The 23,478-nt window shown below is 40.9% G+C and overlaps 2 protein-coding genes across 3 annotated transcripts in view; one reads left to right on the top strand and one right to left on the bottom strand.

The window, feature by feature from the left end:
* Unc-13 (unc-13) overlaps nucleotides 1–23,478 on the bottom strand; it is a 697,844-nt gene that overhangs the window by 594,867 nt on the left and 79,499 nt on the right. The window lies entirely within an intron of this gene.
* The window catches only part of LOC143212797 (zwei Ig domain protein zig-8), a 43,862-nt gene that overhangs the window by 6,628 nt on the left and 13,756 nt on the right, over nucleotides 1–23,478 (top strand). Inside the window, exons 1-4 of one of the 2 annotated variants that reach the window (XM_076431969.1) lie at nucleotides 1,166–4,492; nucleotides 10,569–10,720; nucleotides 19,375–19,585; nucleotides 20,186–20,482. In XM_076431969.1, coding sequence (XP_076288084.1) covers nucleotides 4,471–4,492; nucleotides 10,569–10,720; nucleotides 19,375–19,585; nucleotides 20,186–20,482 — 682 coding nt within the window. In that variant the 5' untranslated portion in view covers nucleotides 1,166–4,470. Of the gene's footprint in view, nucleotides 1–1,165; nucleotides 4,493–10,568; nucleotides 10,721–19,374; nucleotides 19,586–20,185; nucleotides 20,483–23,478 lie in introns of those variants that run through there. The other variant, XM_076431968.1, reaches the window with a different exon arrangement.

Below are 23,478 nucleotides of genomic sequence, written 5' to 3'. Positions count from 1 at the left end.
CTATTCTTTTCAAATATCGACAATTTCCCGAGACCGAGACATTTATTGTTTGTATACTTTTTGGTCCACTGTACGTCGCGCGATACATTGGGTTGTTCGAAAAGTTGCCGCCGATTTTTGGAGTAAATTGGAAACAAGAAATTTTACTAACAGTCAAGTTTAACCCTTGCTCTCGGAGCCAAACACGTCTTCCAACCCAGAATACTTCTGTTCTACAGGGTGTCTCACGCAATTTTTACATCTTCGTGTTAAGACGAGTTCAGGTACATTATTGTACTATTCTTTTCAAATATCGACAATTTCCCGAGACCGAGACATTTATTGTTTGTATACTTTTTGGTCCACTGTACGTCGTGTGATACATTGGGTTCTTCGAAAAGTTGCCGCCGATTTTTGGAGCAAATTGGAAACAGGAAATTTTGCTAACAGTCCAGTTTATTTAATAATATATGCATCATTGTGTTTGTCATCTTTTGGGGAGTATCACTATTCCACCCTCGTAATACGTTGATTATTTGTGATCAGTGGATTGATTAGCTCGTCATCAACCGCGGATGGCCTACAGAAGCGTTGCCGGTCTTCATGATTAACCTTCTGCACTGCAAACATTTCTACCGACCTAAAATATTGCCATTTTTAATGAGATTTTAAGTTTGGTGGTTATGAAATTGATATTGTACCTTATGAAATACTTAAATGTTCAGTAATTTTTTAGATACCTACATATCTAATAATGTAAACAATATTTTCAATAATGGTACAGCAATTTTTAATGGCGCCTCAGATTCGCCACTCGAGTGCTAAGGGTTAAATTTGCCACCCCTGAATTTCATAAACCGTTCGCGCACTGTTCGATCACTTACAGCATTGTCTCTTTAAACAGTACATATCTTTTCTGCAACTTGAACAGAATTCTTGCCGTTTCTGTAGTAAAAAAGCAGCATTAACTGCCGAAAATGCACTTTTTCGTTTTCCATGTTTCCATTGACGCCAAACAAAAACGATTCAACATATGTTCATAGTGAATAGATACAAGTATCGGCGAAAGTGTCACCTTTCAGAAAATGTATTGGGTTGGCAAGAAAGTAATTTCGGTGTTTTAAGGAGAAATGGAGCCTAATTTTTTTATTCAAGCAATGAACTTTAATGAATAAGATACTTTCCCGTTTGTTCGTTGATTTTCTGCCAAAAAGAATAAACAAGAAAATATTGTATTCATTAAAGTGCATCGCTTGAATAAAGAAATTCGGTTTCATTTCACCTTAAAATACCGAAATTACTTTCTTGCCAACCTAATACAATAATAAAGCGTTTATAAAAATAATTGAACATCGGCGGAGGACTTTCCGAACGACCCAATAAAATGATTTAGTATATCCTGTTAGCTATTCCGCAAGCTTCACGACGTGTTCCCGTACAAATATTTATAAAAACGATCGCGCACGTGTTCGTCGAAGCTGTCAACGTTTCGGCAGGGTTAAATATCGAACGACTGCGAAACGCGAACGTAAGATTTACTCGGACATCTTTTATCGTGGTTATTAAATACGTCCCAACTGTTTTATCTCTCTGGAACGTTTTCATTGCCACGTAAAACCGACGGTTTTTATGAAAGTTAAAGTGACTCGGGGACTTATTACTTCGAAGTGTCTATGCAGCCTTTGACTACTTCTGCGACTTAACAGAGACTGTTTCATCGTCGGTGGAACAAAAATTAGACAACAGTGACGAAATCGCGTTTAAGGTCTTCCGACATTTTCGGTTCCATCCTGTAGACTCGGTGTCTATGCGTTCCATTTGTTCCGCGAGTCTTGGCCAGCACTTCGGGCGGATTCTATTCTCGCATTCCAGGCACGGTAATTTTCACGAGCGCGGTGGTGCCGTTGTTGAAAACTTGCGAGGCATTTAGCAATGTCGATGGTGTAATCACTTTGTTGTTACTGCTGCGCCGTTAAACCCCGTAAGTACTCGAACCGGTAGGTACAGTTTCCGTCACAGAGTGGGGCGTTAAGTATTTGCCCCGTCGAAATGGCGTTGTGTACAGCCGTGGTAAAATTACACGGCACAATTTCAGATATCCACCGTGTGCAGGATTCGCGTACGGTTTGTCCGGCGTGGTGACGCCAATGGCACAACAATCCGCGCATTCGAAATGTTACGTATACCAACATCGCTGAAAAGCTGCGGATTTCTCTGGCTAGATATTACTTACCGGTACAGAGAATTGATTGATTGATTAATTATTTATTAGCTTTCACAGCTACTTTGGTTTACATTTATAGTACATTACTTTACATTTGTTATAACGAATTCCTCTTTAGCATTCTCTTGAATATGTCTAAATGTTCACAACGCTTTACTTCTTCTGGTAGTGCATTATACATTAATATTCCTTCATAAAATAAACTTCTCTGGGCACTTCTCGTTTTACGAAATTCAACTGTAATATTCCCAGCTTGCCTTGTTTGCATTACACTTTCATCGCTTACTATTCTTAGCCTATTTGCTATATACTGCGATAACAAGAATAGTATACAGCGAGTGTGAAAAAGATTTAAGTACGCCCTTTAACACAGAACAACTTGTTTATAATTGTACCAAATGATCTGACTTTTTATCATCAATTAGAAGCACCGGTTTACGAAGTGATATGCAAAAAAGATTTTCCAAAAATTGTAATTTTCATTTTTAACTTTTTTATTTGGGTCCTTAATGAAAACTTAAAATACAGGGGTCTCAAAATTCCAACATCAAGCAACATTTTCCTTTGCAAAAATGGCTTCCGCGTATTGTTAAGAAGTTATTAAAATGTTGCTCCAAATGATCTCAGGAACCTGCCATTTCCGGATGTTGAAGGAATTTTGAGACACCCTTATTGTAAATTTTCATTAAGTGCGCAAATAAAAAAGTTTTAAAACATGCCTACCGTATGTTTGCATGTAACCTTGTAAATTATAATTTTTGGAATATCTTTTTTGCATATCATTTCGTAAACCAATGCTTCTAATTGATTATAAAAGATCAGGTCATTTGGTACAATTATGAAAAAATGATTCAGTTTTGAAGGGCGTACGAATACTTTTTACAATGATTGCAGAATTGAGTAAAAATTGTAGTTAAATAAAAATTCCGAACAAAGTGGGTTTACGCGACCCGCTTGGAAAAAAACCACTTTATTCCACATTTTTATTTGAATAAAATATTTGCCCAACTCTGGATGTTTGTACAGTAGGACCTCGATTCACCGGATCCCGATTACAAACAAATACGCGTTTAAATATGATTACATTATGAAGGGAAATACATTTTCAAAAATAAATCATTTATTTTGGAATATAACGTACATTTTAATTATTTCATCGGGCCGTAATTTATCCGCGCTGTTTGTTTCCCGATCAAGCCGGTTAATCGAGGTCCTGATGTAATTGATATTGAAGCTCGCTTTCCAAATTTCATACACAAATTCTTGCAGGCGACGTCAAGGTATCTACCATTAATTAATCACCCTTAATTACCATTAGTGTAAGGAGCTGAATTTTTTCACCCGTTTTATTGGACCGACTACCAAACTTGTCCGCAGCGTTAGAATTCGATCATCGATAAAAAAGGTCCTTTTCCGGTCTGTATATCTATGTTTCCTGACACGACTTTTTTCCACCTAGATTTCCCATTTGTCCCAGTGTGCACTGTGCGCGCGGCTTATCGATCCGCCGCGCCGCGTCGCTGCAGAATTTTCGATGATTCTGTAAACACGGCATTAATTAAGCGTTCTGTAATTAGCCGATTCTTCGACGGCCGAGCAGGTCGGCGACCCGAGTTATCCGTATTTTTTCTTTCTCCTTCTTTCTCGTCGTATTCCAAACCCATGGCATAAATTGAATCGGCCAATTGAAACGAAACGCACGAACGGGGGATACCCTGATTCGGAATAAACTATAGAAGTTGCCGGAGATTTTCTGCTTGATAATATTTCTCCGCGTGTTTCAACCTCGCCTCGGGAGTAGAAACGACAGCCACTGGAGAGTAAACTGTCGAAAAGTTGCCCGCAGATCTGTATCTACCTGAAACTTCTAACGGAGAGGCATCCTCGAGTGGACACGTCCCCGTACTTCCACTTTTCCTTTGCGCGACCCCGTCTTTATGACGTTCGTGCCCCGCGATCATCCGTACGATTCCGATTTTCTTCCGATTTTCTCGTTTTCAATATTTTCTTCACACTTATCGCGACAAGTGAAGTTCCTTTTAGCAGCCACCTCCGATTGCCTCCCAACTTATCCGAAATATTTCCCTGGCTCAGTAGAGTCATGTGGGTTGGTCACGTTAATGACTCGTATTCGCCATTTTCACTTATTAACACATCCTATACTGTCGTTCCTTGTCTTTAATGAGTTTAATAAGTTACAGAATGAGTGACAGTTCTGAGAAATCAAATCAAAATGACCCCGAGCGGAAGCCGCGAGAAGTGGTTCAATGGAATTGGGAAAGGATATAGGTTAGGTTATTTATTAATGATATAAGGTTAGATTAGATTTAGTGGGCTTGGGGTTTGCTAAACCTTCCGTCGGGCGCAACCGATCTGAGAAGCACAGCGCGATCATTTAGATACCTCTTTGGTACCTCGAAAACAGTCACCCCCAACCTTGGGGAGGGCCCAAAAGGGCGGCCCTACGAGTATAGACCTCACCAAGTGCACTATTTCCTTAACAGCAGTTGTATAAATGAACTTAATTAGGTGTTTATCATGTTTTTTTAATGTGGGCACGTCAAGCACATTGCGCCCGAACTCGGCGGTCCAGATATTGCGATTTGTACTTTTACACCTCAATTAAGCATTAAAATTGTGTTTCAACGGCAAAAAATATACTTGATTTCCGCGCGGCGCGGCGGCGCCACCTTCATTTTGTCAGACACCTCGTGGGACGTCTACAGAGTAAGTTTGAAGTCAATCGGAGGTGGGGGGAGGATGCTAAAAGGAACTCTCACCGAGCTTCTTTAAATACTCGTGGTTTTGATGAAAATCGCTCAAACTTTGTTGGACAAAACAGCAATACCGTTAATGCAGCCTCCTTACGCTGCCTTAAACGCGGCCCCTCCGCAATGACGTCACCGTGAACCGACATGGTTGTTCGCATTCGCCGCGATGACTGTCATTATTTTCCTCCGAGAGGGAAATGCGCATCCGAAGGAACAGTTGTTTCGGTCGCTGAACAAGATCCGCCGTTTCGCGTCGCTCGTTTCCATTATCGGTTAGTTAATTAAGTAGCGGTGTCTTTGTTGCGCGCCCAGGGAAAATCGTACGAAAAACGGGCATAAAACCGGGAACAAAGGGAACAGTAATTTAAAGTGGAAAATAAACGCGGGGATTGCGTCACGGAGCGAAGGTGTAATTCCACTCCGGCCTTTATGAAGTTGGTTTAGAAGTAATTGTGAAAGCGATTAAACGAAAAGCAAACTTTTATGACATTCTCGAATTATGGGGCAGCCGCACGCTGTTGTTTAGAGGGTACGGTTGTTCGTATAATTCTTCCGATTTTCCCGTAAAACCGTGACCAGCGCGTTTGTTATGTACGATATAAATTGTGACGTTTTCATGGCTTTCGCAGTTTGCAAAGGTTAAATAGAACTATCAAATATACCAGCGCTGTATTATAAAATGCGCTATTCCTACAAACTTCAAGATATACAGGGTGTCTCAACAAAGCACACAGGCCACCTAAATATCTCCTTTATTTTAATCATTTAAATGGTATCGAAGGAGGAATTTCATAGACGAACAATTCCTTTTGTCCGGTCATTTTTTCATAGTTTTTCTAAGATTATCGTTATTTTTTATCGGGAAAACTTATTTTTCTTTATTCCGTCTTATAGCGGCTGAAAAAATAACCGGACAACAAAAAATTGTACTTCTACGAGATTCCTCCTTCGATACCATTTTAAATTATGCCAAACATATTTTTCTTGTGCCATGAAAAATACAGGAGATATTTAGGTGGCCTGCTTTGGCTGACAACCCAGTATTGCCAGGAAAAGCTGTGTTCAAAATCGTTATGGTTTTGATAAAATGCGATTACGAACGCAATAGGAAAGGCAATCGCCGGACGGGCGAGCGGCGTCGTTGTAATTAGCAATTTTCGCTGGCGAAGTAACGGATAACTAAGGGACTCGGTGAAGTTCGATAATTTCTAACAAAAAGAGACGCCGACACGATTATCTGGGGAGCCCCCCGGTGAAAAGAACCGCTGAATCCCGCGGTTTACGAAGTGGATTGAAAGTCGTTCAGCGAAAGAACGCGCTCGATGATGGGTGCGGGAGGGGTGCACGCGGGGGAGAGAAGTTAAATAACGCGCACGACGAGTTGCGAACGATAGCTCCGCTAACGCAAAAAACTTTACCGGTATATGTATAGCTGTTTTATCGAGCTCTTCTCCTTCGCCGCACGTCCTGTATCCCGTATTCCCGGCGTCTCGTATAAACTCGCGAACTCTCGAAGCATCGGCGATAAATCGGGAGCCGCGCCGCGCCGCCTCTCCCGGCGCGACGATACCCGTCGACAACGGGAACGGACGCGAATTCGTGCGTCCTCCGCGCGAGATATCGTTCGATATTCGCATCCGGTCGAACAAACGAACGTTTCCCCGATAAACGCTTCCTCGTATTTGTTGCGTGTCGATTGAGCAACGATTCCCTGGCGCGACATTCAATCGTAAGCTGCCTGTGATGCACTGTTCCCCTTATCGCCAGGCACACAGTAAGTTATCAGTAGACTGCGGATCTTTATGCGTTTGCAGCTACGTTGAGAAGATGAAATTCAAAATTCTTGAAAAATTTTTATATTGAAGATGTCAATACATGTGATCTCTCCTCCATTAAAATCATTAACACTAAACCTACCGAGCTTTAAAAGTCACTGGAACATGCTCCCTTATAAAACTGACAATATTGATTTTATTTAGACTTTCGTGATACGTGCTCCACTAAAGATATCTACAGTGAGGAGCAAAAGTGAACGCACAAACGATATTTTTACAAAAATGTATTTTTATTTAATGTTTGCATATAGAATGAAAAAAAAAACAAAATACACAGTATCAAGTACAATATTTCAGCTTTCCAAAAAAATTTAAGCAATGATGATATTATTATTATTATTATTATTATTATTATTACTATTATATGTCCTGTTTTTACAAATGTATACAGATTTTGACAGTACAACTGATAAAAACTAAAAGAAACACAACAAGAAAAAAAAGTCTCAACCTAAAATTTACATAAGAATGGACAAGCGTGTAACTAAACAAATACAGGTACGATTAACAAATAGTCTTGCGTACTTTTCCTTTGAATGCCTGTAACGTGCCCCATTAAAAACGTTCTATTACGGTGCAAAACCGACTACACGGAAATAGTTCGTATTTATCGAAACAATAATAATACCACGATCAATAAAATTTTCTTGAGAAGCTAAAACTTTGTACTTAATGCTAGCTATTTTATTTTTATTCTATTTTATATGCAAACATTAAATAAAAATACGTTTTTGTAAAAATATCGTTCACTTTTTTGCTCCTCACACTGTATACAACCATTCCTTATGAAATCGTATTCATTATTTCAATAATTGTAAAATAAAAAACCAGTGTAGGTAGGTTTAGTGTTACGGGAAGAAACAATGCAAATCTTGCAACAATTGTATTTCCTCAGCGATTGTTAATTAAAAAGCTTTTCAGAAGTTCATACCATAATAAGGTGCTTTAATATGTAGGTAACTGGAAAACGCGGTAACTAACCTGAATCGTTTCAGCCAGCTTTTTAGTTGGTTTATGCAAACTGGCGTAACAACACTTTCATAATGGTTGCTGTGAAAGTGGTACATATACGTCGACGGAGCTGAATGTGTAATATTGCTAGATAAACCTATAAGAATAATTGACGGAAGTGAAGTGAAAATGCTGTATATGAAAGGGGTTGTTAAAAATAATTTATATGCTAGTTCTCTGGATGGATCATTTGATGGCATCGGCAAAAAGTGTCGTATAAAACCCAGTCATGTGATCGTTGAACTATAGAAATAATTGTGGAAATAAGGAATGGCTGTAGAGGGACCATATCATGCTCTAATGTGAAATACCTATGGTATTTTACATTTTTGTGTGACAATGTGTCCGTAAATTTTTACCAATATGATTATGACGATATGAAATCTGTCGTTTTCCTATCCATAAGGCAGCGAATAGTAACACATCTTGAAATTCTCTTCTGTACTTACAAGAAACTTGTAAACAATTTTAAACGATACATAGTTTGAAGAAGTAAGGAGAACTTAGAGTTACCGTAAACGGAGTCGATAAGTATTTCAATTAGACGCAAGAATGTTCTCCAAGTTCTTCGACCTCGTTTTTGCAACCTACTCCTCCGGAACTGTAACTTTTAAAATTGTAATTAGTTTTGATGGTAGGAAAGACAAAACAACTTGTAATTCTTGGATTTAATGGGCGCTATGCAGCTGCGCTTCGTCTTATAAATTAACAACTTCGAAGAATCTTGTTTATAACTATTCTAATAATGATTTATAAATACGTATCTACTCTACCAGATTCAAGATTTTCATTTTGCATGAACTTTAATGGTTCAAAATCGAGGCGGAACCTTCGCTGACGTTTCGTATAAATATTATTACTGTCTGCGACAGCTTTCATTAATGTATAGAAAATCAATAGTCCAATAATTACATAAAGCCTGTAAACTCAGTTACGAAGCTTATTGATTATATTTTATAAATTTCGATTCAATAACCAATATTTCCATCGTGTTCCATATTACAATACCGTCGTGTTTTCAATTCTAAAGAATATAAAACAGAAGACAAATAATTATGAAATGCTGAAAACATTCTGTCGACGTGTAAAAATTAGACAAGTAATAACGAATATAAAATACAAGACAAATAATCTTGATACTCTATCTACGGTATAAAAAAATAGGACATACCATTTGAAAAAAATCAAGGTGACCTTGAAATGTCCTCCACCACTCCACCCACAAGAAAACAATTAATACTACGTAATGTAGCCCGTCATACCAAACAACTTTTGTAGGGACACTTTTTTAATAAATGATAAAAATATATGATATACCGCATAAAAAAATCGCACAAAAATATCGCATAAGAGCAGGTTTGACTGTACAGTCTTTTTAAAAACAGTTATACAGGGGTGTCTACCATACCTATAGTAGAGTCGAAGACAAATTGATCCTCTGTGGGAAATTCCCGAGTAATGGAAAAAGGGATGGAGGGAGGAGGGGGGATGATCACAGGGTGTGCATCAGGGCGCGTATGATATGATATCACGTACGAGAAATATGATGTGCGAACAAATACGTGGCACCTTTATTCCCTTCGGCCGGTAGACCGGATGCGGGCCCTCAAGGTCGTTGGAACGAAGCCCACGTTGCTTTTCGGGCCGAATGCTGATCCGTCTTCGGATCCCCCGAATCGGAATCCCGGGATTAGTATCCATTTCCCCAAGGCACGATGGCTTGGCAGAAGCTCTGATAGGATTTATTCTGAAAGGCAAGAAGCGACGAGCAAAGGTTGGCGGAGGTGGGGATGGCAGCGAAGGAGGAAGCCGCGAGTGCATGGACGTCACGAATGCGAAATACACTATATTCCTGTGATCCTTTTATTATTCCATCATGGCCACGGCGCAGCGCAGAGCCCGAGATCCGGTACAATGTAAATTCAGTCGGTATAACAATCCGGCGTGATCACGGAACCCACGTTAATGCAACCGTCTAAGATGTGGTGGGCGACGTTCGGGGTTAAAGCTGAAGTTTGCCCGGGGATTCGAGGACTCGTAAACGTTCCGTGCCCGCGCACCGCGCGCTCGAAATGCATCGTGTCGCTACACCTTTCCGGGAATTCGCGCGACAATAATATTATGCGGCTGCCACGCTAGGCTACACCCTTGAACAGAGGACGCGGCTGGTCTGCCGTCCTTTTACATTTAACCCACGTAATTGTTCCCCGAAACTAATTGACTTTCACTTCTATTCACTACTTATCTTCGATAATTAGAGTGGGGGACGGGACAGATTCTAAGAAAAGTGGTGGGGACAGTTTTACCTTTTTCTTGTTAAAAATGTACGGAAAAAATTTACGTACACCCAGAAGGGGTAGTGTGGGGCTCGGGGGAAACAGGTGTTCGGTTTCCCCAATACCACCAAAAAAACGGCACGTCTAGGACTTAAAGGCCCTGTCCTCCCTCCATCTTTCAGCCCATACAACAGACAGGGCCCACTGTTCGCATTTCTCCCGTCTGTTTATTTATCACTGGCGCCACCCACTCATGTTTTAATTGAATCGAGGCAAATGTGCTCAGTTCCTCGTCTAGGCAGAAGACTGAGTGGTTGCGGATATGAATACTGTACAACACTGTATGTATTCACAATTTCCCTTCGCCGTGATATTTATAATTGAAATACTCCTGTTCTGTGCGTGTGTGGTAGTCTGCATGTGACAGTTTCGTGAGTGCTGGAAGATTTACAAAATAATGGAATTTTTTCAGGGGTGAGCACAAGATCTCATTCGTTGGTGAAGAGGTTCGACGGGATTTACACGGGGCCGTTCTTCGACTCGAACACTCCCACGAACGTCACGGCCCAGTTGGGAAGGCATGCGTACTTGCCGTGCAGAGTGCGGCAGCTTGGTAATAAATCAGTAAGTCGAATTTTTAAGCATAACATTTTGGCAAAGTTTGCAATTCGTTCTCCAGTGATCATCGCGTTATTCCACGCTAAGTGGTTAATGTCGAAACAGTAGGGTAAACTTTACTTTACCGGACTCAAAATTTGTGCCTTTCCCCTATAAATTGTATTTGGTATGTAGTCGAGTAGATTTGTACTCGGAGTAGTAGCAGGTCGAAGTTTAGATCCTGTAGGATCAATGGTTCAGGAGTTATGCTTGCTTAAAGTTGAGCAATCTGCAGTGTTTTTGACAGGTAAGGTCGCCGCCATATTGGTTTGTAGTGACGATCGCGAGCCGCTTACCGAGCAGCACCGTTAGATGGCAACATGGGCACACAGTAATATCGTTACCATAGAGAAAATATCTCAGAAAATGTTGGAGAAGCTGTATCGTGCAAAATATTTACAAAAACCTAACGCAGACTAGTTAAAACGCAACATCGTGGCCATGTCATCAAAAATTAGAACAACAATTGCAATACCCGCTCTATATTATCAGTAGACTGCGGATCTTTATGCATTTATAGGAAAATTGAGTAGATGAAATTCGAAATTGTTGGAAAATTGTAAAAATTGAAGATGTCAATATATGATTTCTCTTCTATTAAAATCATTAAGGGAAGAAGTAACATTCGATTTATTTTCTATTTCTTGCAATCGATGCAGAGAATTTTTAATTTGCATAAAGATCCGCAGTCTAATTATCAGCATTAACGCGCGCCCGCGTTGCCATCTAGCGGTTCTTCTCGGTAAACGGCGCACGATCGTCACTAAAAACAAATATTACGGCGCCCTTACCTGTCAAAAACACTGAAAAATGCACAACTTTAAAGCAAGCATAACTCCTGAACCATTGACCCCACAGGATCGAAACTTCGACCAGCAACCGCCCCGGGTACCAAATACGTCATAATTTATAAAGTAAAGAGGTAAAGCAAAGAGCCGCCAAACAGTATAAAAAAGTGGAACAACTAGAATCGCGGGTGATAATCATTTCTTACAGCGAGATGCTGTATTTCTTTCATCACCGCGTCACGTCCAATGATTTACACCTCCTCGGTCGGTGTACAGAAAATTTACAGATAACAGCCACGAACCTTCGGCAACACCGCTCGTCCACCGAACGGACGAAGTTATCGCGCGGTGACCAGAAAGCACCTGGTTCGCCGGACAAATTACGAATTCCTTAATTCCCCAGTCGATTATGAAACACTCGGAGAACTTCGGCGGCCGTTATCTCGTCCCCGTTCCTTGCAAAAAGCACGACCGGATACCGCCGCCGCCGCGCACCGTCCCCGGCCCCTAGCCCAACCCCTGGGGGTCAGATAAAGCGGATTTATTTGCACGCGAATGCCCAGTTTTCTGCGATCCGGCGTCGATGATATCGGCACCGTTCGCTAGGGATGTGATCAAGTTCAATATGTACTCGCGAATCCGAGTCGATTTCAATCACCGAGTTTCATTTCATGGGTTTTTCACTGCTACTCGAACGGGATAGGGTCTCAATGATTATATTGTGGGGGTATATCAAAGTGAAGTAAGCGTTATTGGTTAATCTGAAAGACGAGGCCCGTCGATACTACGCGCGCGACGAACATCCGGATCGCGCTGTTACAATCATCGAAATAGCTACGATAACGCCGATACACGGTGCGAATGCTATCACTGTCTGAGCGGCGCGGGCCACGGGAATTTATGCGAACTATAAAAGTCTAATCTGTCCGGATTCGCGGCCGTTAGAGCTAGATTATACGAGCCGCGTGAGTTTTACGAGGCTCCCCGCGTGATCGTAGCCCGCGCAACACAGATCTCCCGTGCCGACGAGGTTCCAAAGGGTACGCTAAAAATTCCTGGCCCATCGTAGGGCAAGCTCCGAGTTTCGTTATGGCGCAACGACACGTTTATCCGCAGCCCTCCGTTCAGGACCCCATTGCGGAGAAATAAAACTTTCTCATATCGTTCGTTAGCGAAAACTCCATCCAGCCTACGGCCTGTGTTTACAGGAGTGAAAGTTGTACCTCGAAAGAGGCAGGACTAAGTGTCCGGCGACACGCGACCCTTATGCAATCGTCCGGCAGCGTACTTAAGGGTCGCGCAACGCCAGGACTCCTTCACACACCCCCCCGATGCTTATCGCCCGCGGATTTAAACGTACTTTTACGACTGATTTTCCGTCAACGGGCATTGTGCGCGCGGTACACTCGGAAACACGATTGAAAGCGATTGTTCTTTGCCGACAATTTCGCGGAACACGCGTTCGCTCGATCACAACTCCGTCCCGACCCAACCCACCCCCCTCTGTCGTCCCTTTTTCCTTTTGTGCCGCCCGTGTTCCGTTCCGGGAATCGTGTTTGTTACGTCCGGTTTTAGCGTGTTCGAGCGACACACAAGTGGAATCGTTAAAAATACCAGCGAACGCTCCCGAGATAAACTTTTTACGCGCCATGCAGATGACGTTTTCACGGGATAATACGGCAAATGCGAGTCTACTCTTATTTAACTGTTACACGCGACGACGACGTAACGGCGGCGACTGTGTTCCGCAGCGCTTCGCGAAAGTAAGGAATCGAGTACGAAGTAATTCGCTCGACAATTTCGCTGAAACACCCACGGCATGGGACAGCCCGATACAATTACCGACGAAGAACTCCGATAAACTTTTCTAGCAGCAGCAAAGGTGTACGAGCAATTAGTGGGCAATTAGAGTTCGCTCGATTCAATGAATAGCGCGCGAGCAATAGAAACCGATAGGGCCCGGCATTAAGTTTCCCGGACAACAATTTCAAGCCAGAAGTCGGCGGAACGATCCGATCTCGTTCATTAGTACTAATGGTCACGAAACTACGTAGGCAAATTTTTCGCCGTACCGATACGACTGGGTTGCAGTGGGTGTTGCTCGCGGCGGCGCACAGTCGGACAAACCGAAATGAGATAGAGCAATGACTTTTTTCTTGGATTAAAGCTGAAACATTGCAGAATATGAGAAAAATAGAGAGATTATGGAACGAACGGTTTTTAACCTTGGAAATCTGAGTTAGATTTGCATAATTTCAAGAAAATTGTGGCTTATCCATGTCTGGATCGATTTTTTCTTGAAATGCTGTACATCATTCCCTGTAGATTTCGTCTCTGTCGTATGTAAAAACTGAAGTAAGGTGAAGTGGGATAAGTCCGCCCTAGCTTTTGCAAAGTTGGACTTTAAACTGATGTATTTTCAGTATGGTATGTAAAAACTTAGCGTTCTTGGTATCAAACTCTTGCCACAGTTATTACTGATGAATTAGTATCAGTATTATGCCCCGAAAATGGGGCAAGTCCGTTTCTGAGAGTTAAAAATTAAAAAACAAACATGTACTTTTATGCTGAAATATGAAAGGGGATACAGTGATATTAAAACAAAATTTTAATTTGTACCGAACAAACAAACAAACAAGCAGACAGACAGACAAGAAAGCGAGCTAATAAAAATGTGGTAAAAGTGCTTTCGAATCTTGTTTCAAGTGCTGCGGGGCAAGAAAAGAATTATTATCAAGTTTCTGCTACAAAATGCGTTTTATCGCATTAAATATATTGTTTATTTTTATAGTTACCCACACAGTACGGACTTACCCCACCGTAATATGTAGTACGGACTTGCCCCTTGAAGTAATATTTACGGGGCAAGATCATCTTAGTGGTTATCTCAATAAATTTTGAAAAATAAAATAAGAACGGTTTATTTAATGTAAACCTACATCAATACTTGTTGTACTTACCTGAAATAACAACACAGAATATATTAATAACTTGTACACTATTGCACGTTCAGGGTAACCTCAAAGTTCTACGTGTACCTCGCACGTGACTGTTTGGCATTGGTTGATTTAAGCGAGGAAAACACCTTTATTCTTGGGCGACATCTCTGTAGAATAGTTCGTAGTAACTTATACTACATTAATAAATACAAGCCAGAGAAATTTCGTTCATATTATAGTAAAAGTAACCAATAAACGGACTTCGCCCCGTAGACGGACTTACATCACTCCACCTTAAGGATTTTCTGGAGGTACAATGGAAGACAAAGGTACAAGAAATTCGAAATCCATCAATACATGGCAATGAAAGCCATTCACGAGTATATTTTGCATTAAACTTTTGCGAATACTTACCCTCTGTAGCTATATTCAGTGGTCTACACTTGTCACGTTTCCATGCTAGTGGGAGACAACACGATAAATTTGACGTTTCGTAACAGTTTATAATTTTTCTGCTCTGTAACTCTTTAGTGAATCCTAATACATTTTGAACATAATTAATTACATAATTTTTACTACATATAAAAATAAACTGGAGTTTCTAGTTGCGTTTCTTCACGGTTTAAATAGGGTTTGAAGTGGAATTCTATGAATTCTCCATAAGAAGACGTGTTAAAATGTGCAAACTTTATGTTGCTATAATTCTTAAACGGTGTAGTAAATCGAACCCAAACTTTGGTAATTGCATTAATTTAGTAAGAATTATATCCAGTCAAATTTTCAATAATTGTGTTGCGTTTTTATATACCTCCAGAACATCCTTAATCGTCTAAATTGTCAATCCGTCCGACTGTACGCCGCGTCACGGCAAAGAAGTCACTCGGCCCGTTGATTACAACCTCCGCTCGGTCGTGAGTCATGGTTGTATCCCGCGAAACGCCTCTCGTCGGTTGGCCGTGCGACACCAGATACTTATCGCGCGGATAAATTGAATGTGCTCCTAATACGGTTTCTTATTTTCGTGCACCATGCGACGCGTTGCAACGGCTGCACACCACCTCGAACTCCCCGAACGGAACGAAAGAACTGCTCCGCGGAGCTGATCGACGCACGATAAATTAACTGTAGACAAGAGAAGGAAGATTGATCGAGCGGGATCGGGAAGTCGAACGCGCTCGCCTCCGCTCTTTTTCACCCTCGGCCCAGTTTTTCTGGCTTGCAGCTCTCTCTCTCTCCCACTCTCCCTCTCTCACTCTCTTTCTATCCCTATCTCCCTGTCCGTATTCATCCGGAGAGGAGCTACGCCGTAGTCTCGCAGACACGGTCGAATTTTCGCCACGTCGCGTCGTCGCTAGAAACGTCTCTATTGCTTTATTTCGCGGCCGTAGCGAAGATACATCCGCGCTCCCGTGGAAAGCGTAACAATGCAGCCGGGGTGTATAAAAGAAAAGATTAATAATCCCCAGTCCTTTGTTGAGAAGAAAGGGACTTCCGCCGGTGGAACTGATGAGAAAAATACACGGCCGTGAATGCCTGCCAGCTTCTTCTTAAATTCTATTTCAACGCGCGACGTGAAACCGCTCCCCCCGCGCTGTTAGAGAATTAATGAAGAACCAAGGATCCCGAAATATGTCGGCTAATGACAGTAAATTCGACGCACGGTTCCGCGGACCCGGATAACATCGCGAAATAATTCATGAAACATTGTTACCGGGACGCGGATGTTCATGCAAATTTATACGCGAGAAAGCTCTATCCGGGAAATGCGCGAAGCCCCGGGCAAATTTTTGCCTGGTCTATACCTTACCGGATTCAAAATTCGTGCCTTTCTCCTACGAATTATGATGTATTGTTTCGATCCTGTAGGATCAATGGTTCAGGAGTTATGCTCGCTTAAAGTTGAGCAATCTACAGTGTTTTTGATAGGTAAGGGCGCCGCCATATTTGTTTGTAGTGACGATCGCACGCCGCTTGCTGAGTTGGTTAGGATTAGGTCGAGGGGGCGGCAAGGTAAGCGGCTCGCTGTCGTCACTACAATCCAATATGGCGGCGCCCTTACCTGTCAAAAACACTGTAGATTGCTCAACTTTAAGCGACCATAACTCCTCAACTATTGATCCTAGACGATCGAAACCTCATTCTGCATCCGCGCCAGGTACAAATCTACTGGAGTACATAGTAAATACCAAATTTGTCACTCGACCTGACGAAACGACGCTGCAAACGCGACAGCACATTAAAAAGTACAGCACCGCGAATGTTCATAAACTCGAGCACGTTTTCTTTCGAAATAAAGCGATGGCTGTAAAAATCGGGCCAAGTTTACAATAATTGGCTGTACGTGTCTCGGGTAGTCAATATATTGTTACTCGAGTTCACGAACGGGAAGAATAATTCACGTGGAACAGACTCGAGTGCATTTGTTTATTTCAACCCGGGGAGATCCCGGGGCAGGGTCGGTACACAAGTAATTAATTATACAGCAGAATGCCACATGATTCAAGATGAGAAGAAAACAGAATTTGATTGGAGCACGCGATAAAATCTTATTCAAATCCGATCGGAGCGCAGCAATCGGTGTACAGTATACAAGTACAACGCCGGAACTGTATGATGTATGAAATTTCAATGAGTTTCATTAAAATTTAAATCGAATGCACAATAAAACGTGCAAGTGCACGCGAGCATGGGCATGATTCCCAATACCTGATATGTCGATATTTATGCCGCGTATAAAGTAAAATGCGGAAAATATGCGTCGCATATTTTCTTCCCGATGAATATTCATAAACCAGCAAATAACATTAATCTTCTGTGTATCCTACGACGACGAGTTATTGAATTAAATTCCCCTGAATCGGACTGCAAGTCAAAAGGGTGTAGAATTTGAAGTTAGAATCAAGAGGGTGCGGTGAATGGCGCCATCGAGGGCCCCGAGAACTCGAATTAAGCCGGTTTCAACCGTAGAAACGCGAATTGGACGAATCCAAGACCAACAGATACGAAATGGGCAAGGTTAAGAGTAACAAATTCGTAACGAACCAACTCGGAGCTAACAGACTCGAAATGGGCCAACCTAAAACTAACAAATTCCGAATAAACTAACTCTGGACTAGCAGACTGGAAATGGCCGAGGTTAACAAATTGGTAATGAGCCAACTGGGAACTATCAGACTGGAAATCGACCAACCGAGAATCGAAAGACCCAAGTCTACAACGCCGGGCCTAGATCTAAGAAGACATTCGTACCCGAGCTAACAATCCATAATGAGGATACCCTGCTCGAAAGGCCATAGTTTCGCATGCTTCGATGTTGAATCAGCCTATTCCGAATTTAATGATCATCGCAGTGCTTTGACCCGTGTCCTTTGATCAGTCCTGTGCCGATCTCCCCTTGAGTTCAATATCCTCGGCTCTGGTTTAGTTCGATGCGAAAACAGAATAATATTGCGTAACGTGAATCATGTTCCAGTAGCAGTGGCGCGTTACCCTATGGGCAACTTGGGCAAGTGCCCCGGGGCCCCGAACACAAACCAAGATCCAAGATCCAAATTCTACATTTTCCCCGCGTGCCACAGTGCGCAGAACCATTGGCAAAAATCGAAAAAGTCACTGCTTCATATCGATTTAAAACTATGTTCATACTAATTTAAAGATGCTTTCGGCGCTACCGTTTCGATCAATTAATAAATATAGCAATTTTGCAAAAAACTTTTGTTCTGAAGTTATTATAGCAAGTATACGTATCAATACCATTTTTGATCAATTTCAATTAATCTATTCTTTTTACTGTATTATACATATATTTTCTTGTAGACGCAAATTCTACCTTTGACAAAGGTTCAAAACGAAACAGAAACGTTAGGAAAGAACAAAAGTTTTTTGCAAAATTGCTATATTTATTAATTGATCGAAATGGTAGCGCTGAAAGCACCTTTAAATTAGATATTCAACATTTACGATCGATAATTAGGGATTATTTTATGTTCATACTACGTCAAAATGTCCAAATAAATCGTTTCTTGAAAAAAAAATTCAGTAGGAAATTAGTTACAAGCGAATCTGTAATTTTAGGAAGATCAAATAGTAGGTACATACATCAGTTCATAGCGTAACTTGTTTCCGTTGTGTTATGAACAAAAGGCGTTTGTAAGAAGTAATCTTTTTAGAAAATGATGGCTATGGATTGAATAATTGTAATTCATCAATATAGTAATTAACCTGAAATGAAACTATTCAGTTTTATTGGTTTCCCTAATCTTTAGAAGAGGATAAAAAAAAAGTGATTCGAAGTAACTCTGGGATTTTGATTGCGTCGTATTAGTAAGATAATATATTTTGATATTATACAGGGTGGCACACAATGATGTGTCTGATTTGAATTGTTTATAACTTTTTTAATTTTAGAGTGAAATAAATAAATATTGGAAAAAAATATAGTGTACAGAAGAGGAATTTTGTATACGAATTTTCGAATATTGAGATTGCTTTCAATAGAAATAAAAAAAAAACCCACTTTGTTTCATGTCTCTATCATAAACGGAAAAAGAAGTTATTGAATTTTGTCCAGGCGCACTGTGCGTGCCCTGAAATTCTACTTTTCCCAAGGCCCCAACTAGTTGTAACTAGACTGCGGATCTTTATGGAAAATAAAATATGTTTTCATTAATTGCAAGACACAGGAGCCAAATAACAATTTCATTCCTCTTTTAATTATCTGATTAAGCTGAAACCAATACGCTGATATCTTCAATTCTTTTTAATATGTCCACTGCTTTAAATTGTGCTTATCCATTTTTGTCATAAATGCATAAAATCCGCAGTCTAGTGATAACGCGCTACTGTCCAGCGGTGTTTCGTTGCTAGCTTAACCGATTGTTTGTTGTTTTCGAAGGTGTCGTGGGTCAGGAGAAGGGACTCCCATATCCTCTCAGTAGATAGAACTATGTTTATCCCGGACGAAAGGTTCCAGGCGCTTTTTGTGGACTCGGTGGACAGCTGGACCCTGCAGGTTAAGTACGTCCAGGAACGCGACGAAGGCGAGTACGAGTGCCAAATCTCGACCGACCCGAAAAAGAGTCACATCATCAAGCTCAACATCGTCGGTGAGACCGCGAGAATGCATTCCTCTTCCTTGTTTCTTCTCCGTTCGGAACCCAATAACAGAACCTCCTTATCGCCGCGGAGTTCGCCATTATACCGTACATGTATGCGCGAACGTTATTTTTACTACATTGTTGTACGTATACGATACGTACGGTTCTGTCATCGATCGGCGAAGTACAAAGTTCCGACTTGAACGCGACGGAAAATTATACCAGTGAAAAAAAAAATACATTCTCCCCTCTTTATGTAACTCGTACAATGCCACGCATTGGAACTTTTCACGTAGAACATTTGTCCAATAACAGTTATAAATACCAGATCGGCCCGGAGCTCTGCACAGCTTCCATTGTATCGTTTTGTTTCCACTTTTACAATGAGAAATAATTTTAATTAGCCGCGCGAATGCACAGCCTGAAAGGTATTGTCTCTTTAGAAAATCGTACGACACAGCCGGTTTGCGAAAAATACATTTTTTTTTTTTAGTACTCTGACGGATTGCGTAATATCGAATGTCTGCATTGGATTCGTGGTTAATTCTGCGATTTTTCTTTTGACAAAGATACGTACGTAACTACAAGCGTTGTTTTGTTGGTTCGTAGTGCCAAAGATCGAGATCATAGGCGACCGCGACATGTACGTGAAGACCGGAAGTACAGTCGCCATACGGTGCATAATCAAACAGTCCCTGGAGGGGCCGTTCTACGTTTTCTGGTATCACGAGGGCGACCGCGTTCTGGACAATCAGTTGGGCAAGATCGACATCCAGACGGAGAGGATCAATAACGACACGGTCAGCAGTCTTGAGATCCGCAACGCGAAGCGGGAGGACTCGGGCAATTACACTTGCAGCCCGAGCAGTTTCGACAGCGCGAGCGTGCACCTTCACGTGTTGAATGGTAAGCGTTTTCGCATTCCATTAACATAAATCTCTTTCGCGTTTCGACGGGGAAATATGTAGTAATACCGCGAGGCGAGAGGCGACTGCGGTCTCATGGAAACGAAAAAATGCTCTATTAAGCGAAGACGAGCTGACGTTACGTTTCCACCACATTGCCGCCGCCGCACAGTGGTCCGGATCGAAGAATTCAGTGACTTTTTGCCCAGAAACGAACTTTCTCGTATCGATATCTGGTCAATGATCATTGTGGACATTCCCAAATGTTCATAGACCTCGGAAATCAAGAAATTAGTACTATTTAATAATTATAGTTATAATAAACATTGAAAGTTGGACATTTTAACACGTTGACTGCGCATTTTACGTGGTTTGACCGACCCATTTCACCGACACTGTAACATTCGTCGACACTATGTTTTCATCGACACGGTCAAATCGTAGACATATGTTTTCATCGACAGTCCATGCTTAACGACAGGTTTGAGTTCATTATTCCTATCGCTTTAATTTCATTACTTGATATTTGTGTAATTATTGTACAATTTTGTTATGTTTTGTAGTCTATACAGGGTGTCCCAAAATTCGTGAAGATCCCGAAAGGGGGTGGTTCCTGAGATCATTTGAAGCAACATTTTCCGTTGCAAAAATGTTATCCGCGGCTTTGTTTAGGAATTATTAACGAAAAACCACGGACCAATCAGAGCGCGACCTAGACGCGAGTTGCCACAGTCGGCCAATAGACATTTGGCGCGCCGCGCCGGGCCGATTGTGGTAAATATAAAATACATACTTAGAAAGTAAAAAAATGGTTTGGAAGATTGCATTTAAACAATTTTCATTAGTCAAAAATATCAATGAAAATTAATTAAAAATTATTGTTTAACAAATGAAAAAAATATTTATTTGTCTATAGTTAAAATTGACTATTTTTTCAATGAATTTTAGTGCATCATCCCGATATCTCATATGGTTCAAAAGTTATAACAAAAAGTCACTGAATTTCTCGATCCGGACCAATGTGCGCCGTCTCGCAGGGAGGTCACGACCTGGTTGAACGCGCATTATGATACGTATGGCTTAAAATATAGGGATCGATGGGTATTAAGACAGGCTAAAGCGTTAATATTAGATCGTGCTCCTCTCGAGCCGGCACTCCGGCTTTCCCCACAAATTTTACTGTCTATAATGTCCCTACCAGTGTCGCCAGAAACGACCAAAACTGGTCGGTTTTACCTCTCCTCCTTTTCCCCTTCCACTATCTCGTTCCAACACCATGAGCATTTTAGGGTGGACCTTAGCTATACCTGGTGAAATTTTTTTTGCGAGATTTTTGTCACATACCCCCTCCCTAAAATTGTGCCATTGGGTAAGAAAATAATTCTTGCTAAAGATGAAGTTGCTCGGATAAGGCAGTGTTTCCCAAAGTTTCGACATCTGTGTACCCCTTCTATTGGGTTGTTGCATATGAAATGTCCGATTTTCCACCCTAAAATGTACCGAAAGGTCCACCCTAAAATGTCCGAGAGGTCCACCCTAATGTGGCACGACTTCCCGACGTCCTATTCATCTAAAACTTTGTATACATCATTCTTTCATGAAATGGAACAATATTGGGGGTGTGTGTGGGGTTACTTGCCTAAAATTTCATGGTCGAAAAATACGGTGCACCCTAATGAGCATACTGTAACATCCCCCACTAACAATAAGACCGTAGACTGGTCACATAGAAGTCATCAGAGAGGGGTTAAATTGTATTCCTCTCGATTTTGTCAATCTGGCGACACTGGTCCCTACTAGGAAAAAAGATAAAATTATTTTTATACGAATTGTCACGCGAACTTATCGAGGGAACGAGGAGCGACGGTAAAAATGAAGAGGGTCGGAGAAAAACTGCCATACGAGCGCCTTTTATTGCATACGCTGCCCAAACCATTAGAGGTATATCAAAATGATGTATGGACGAATTGTTGGTGATAAAAAAGGGCTACAAAAATGTCCGCGACAGCGTATACCTATCCATAACGCATAGTTCACAATAACTGGTTTTCCACGTCACGGTTTTTTCGCGAACAAAGAAACGTCGAATTCATGAACCGCTTTATTTTTAACAGTTCAACAATGAATCCTTAACCAAACAAGTCGGTTATTTACCTTGAATGTTTAATGCGCAGTACAGTAGTATTCGATCGGTTGACAGCGGATTTTATGCATTTGTAATAATTAGACTGCGGATCTTTATGGAAAATCAAAATTCTCTGCATCGATTGCAAGAAATGGAAACCAAACTGAATGTTATTTCTTCCCTTAACGATTTGGATAAAGGAGAAGCCAAAAGTAACAGTTTCATTCTAACATTTTCTACGATAAAAACCATTAACAAAAAGTTGATTATTATTGAATTTAAGATAATGTACACAAAATATAAAGAAAAAAGTTCAAAGAACAAAATGATTAAAAAATATCGATTTTTATACTTTTTGGTTACAAATAACATAAAAAAATGTCCAATTTTTTGGACACTATAACTGTTCTCCTCCTCGATAACTGTTATTGATGAAGAAAAACTGTTTGAGTTGCTCAAAGCAGTTATCGATGAGAGAAGTTCATTTCGATCGCTCATAAAAGTTATCGATGAAAGAAGTTCATTTCGATCACTCATAACAGATATCAATCTGTTTGTTTGTCACATTAAATTTTGATTGTAGCAATTAATTTTGCGAATAAAAGCTTTATGAAATAATTGATTGTCTATCTAACTAGAAGTACTATTTAATAATAACTATTACAAATTTCCTTCATCAATAGCTGTTATGAGCGATCGAAATAAATTTATCTTATCGAAAAACTGTTATGAACGATCCAAATAAATTTCTCTCATTGATAACTATTATGAGCGATCGAAATAAATTTATCTCATCGATAACTGTTATGAGTGATCCAAATAAATTTTTCTCATTGATAACTGTTATAAGTGATCGAAATTAATTTCTCTCA

This window comes from Lasioglossum baleicum, chromosome 10 (assembly GCF_051020765.1).
Source record: "Lasioglossum baleicum chromosome 10, iyLasBale1, whole genome shotgun sequence".
NCBI lineage: Eukaryota > Metazoa > Arthropoda > Insecta > Hymenoptera > Halictidae > Lasioglossum > Lasioglossum baleicum.
Note: the sequence above shows the minus strand (reverse complement) of the source record. Positions and strands in the feature narration are given on the sequence as shown.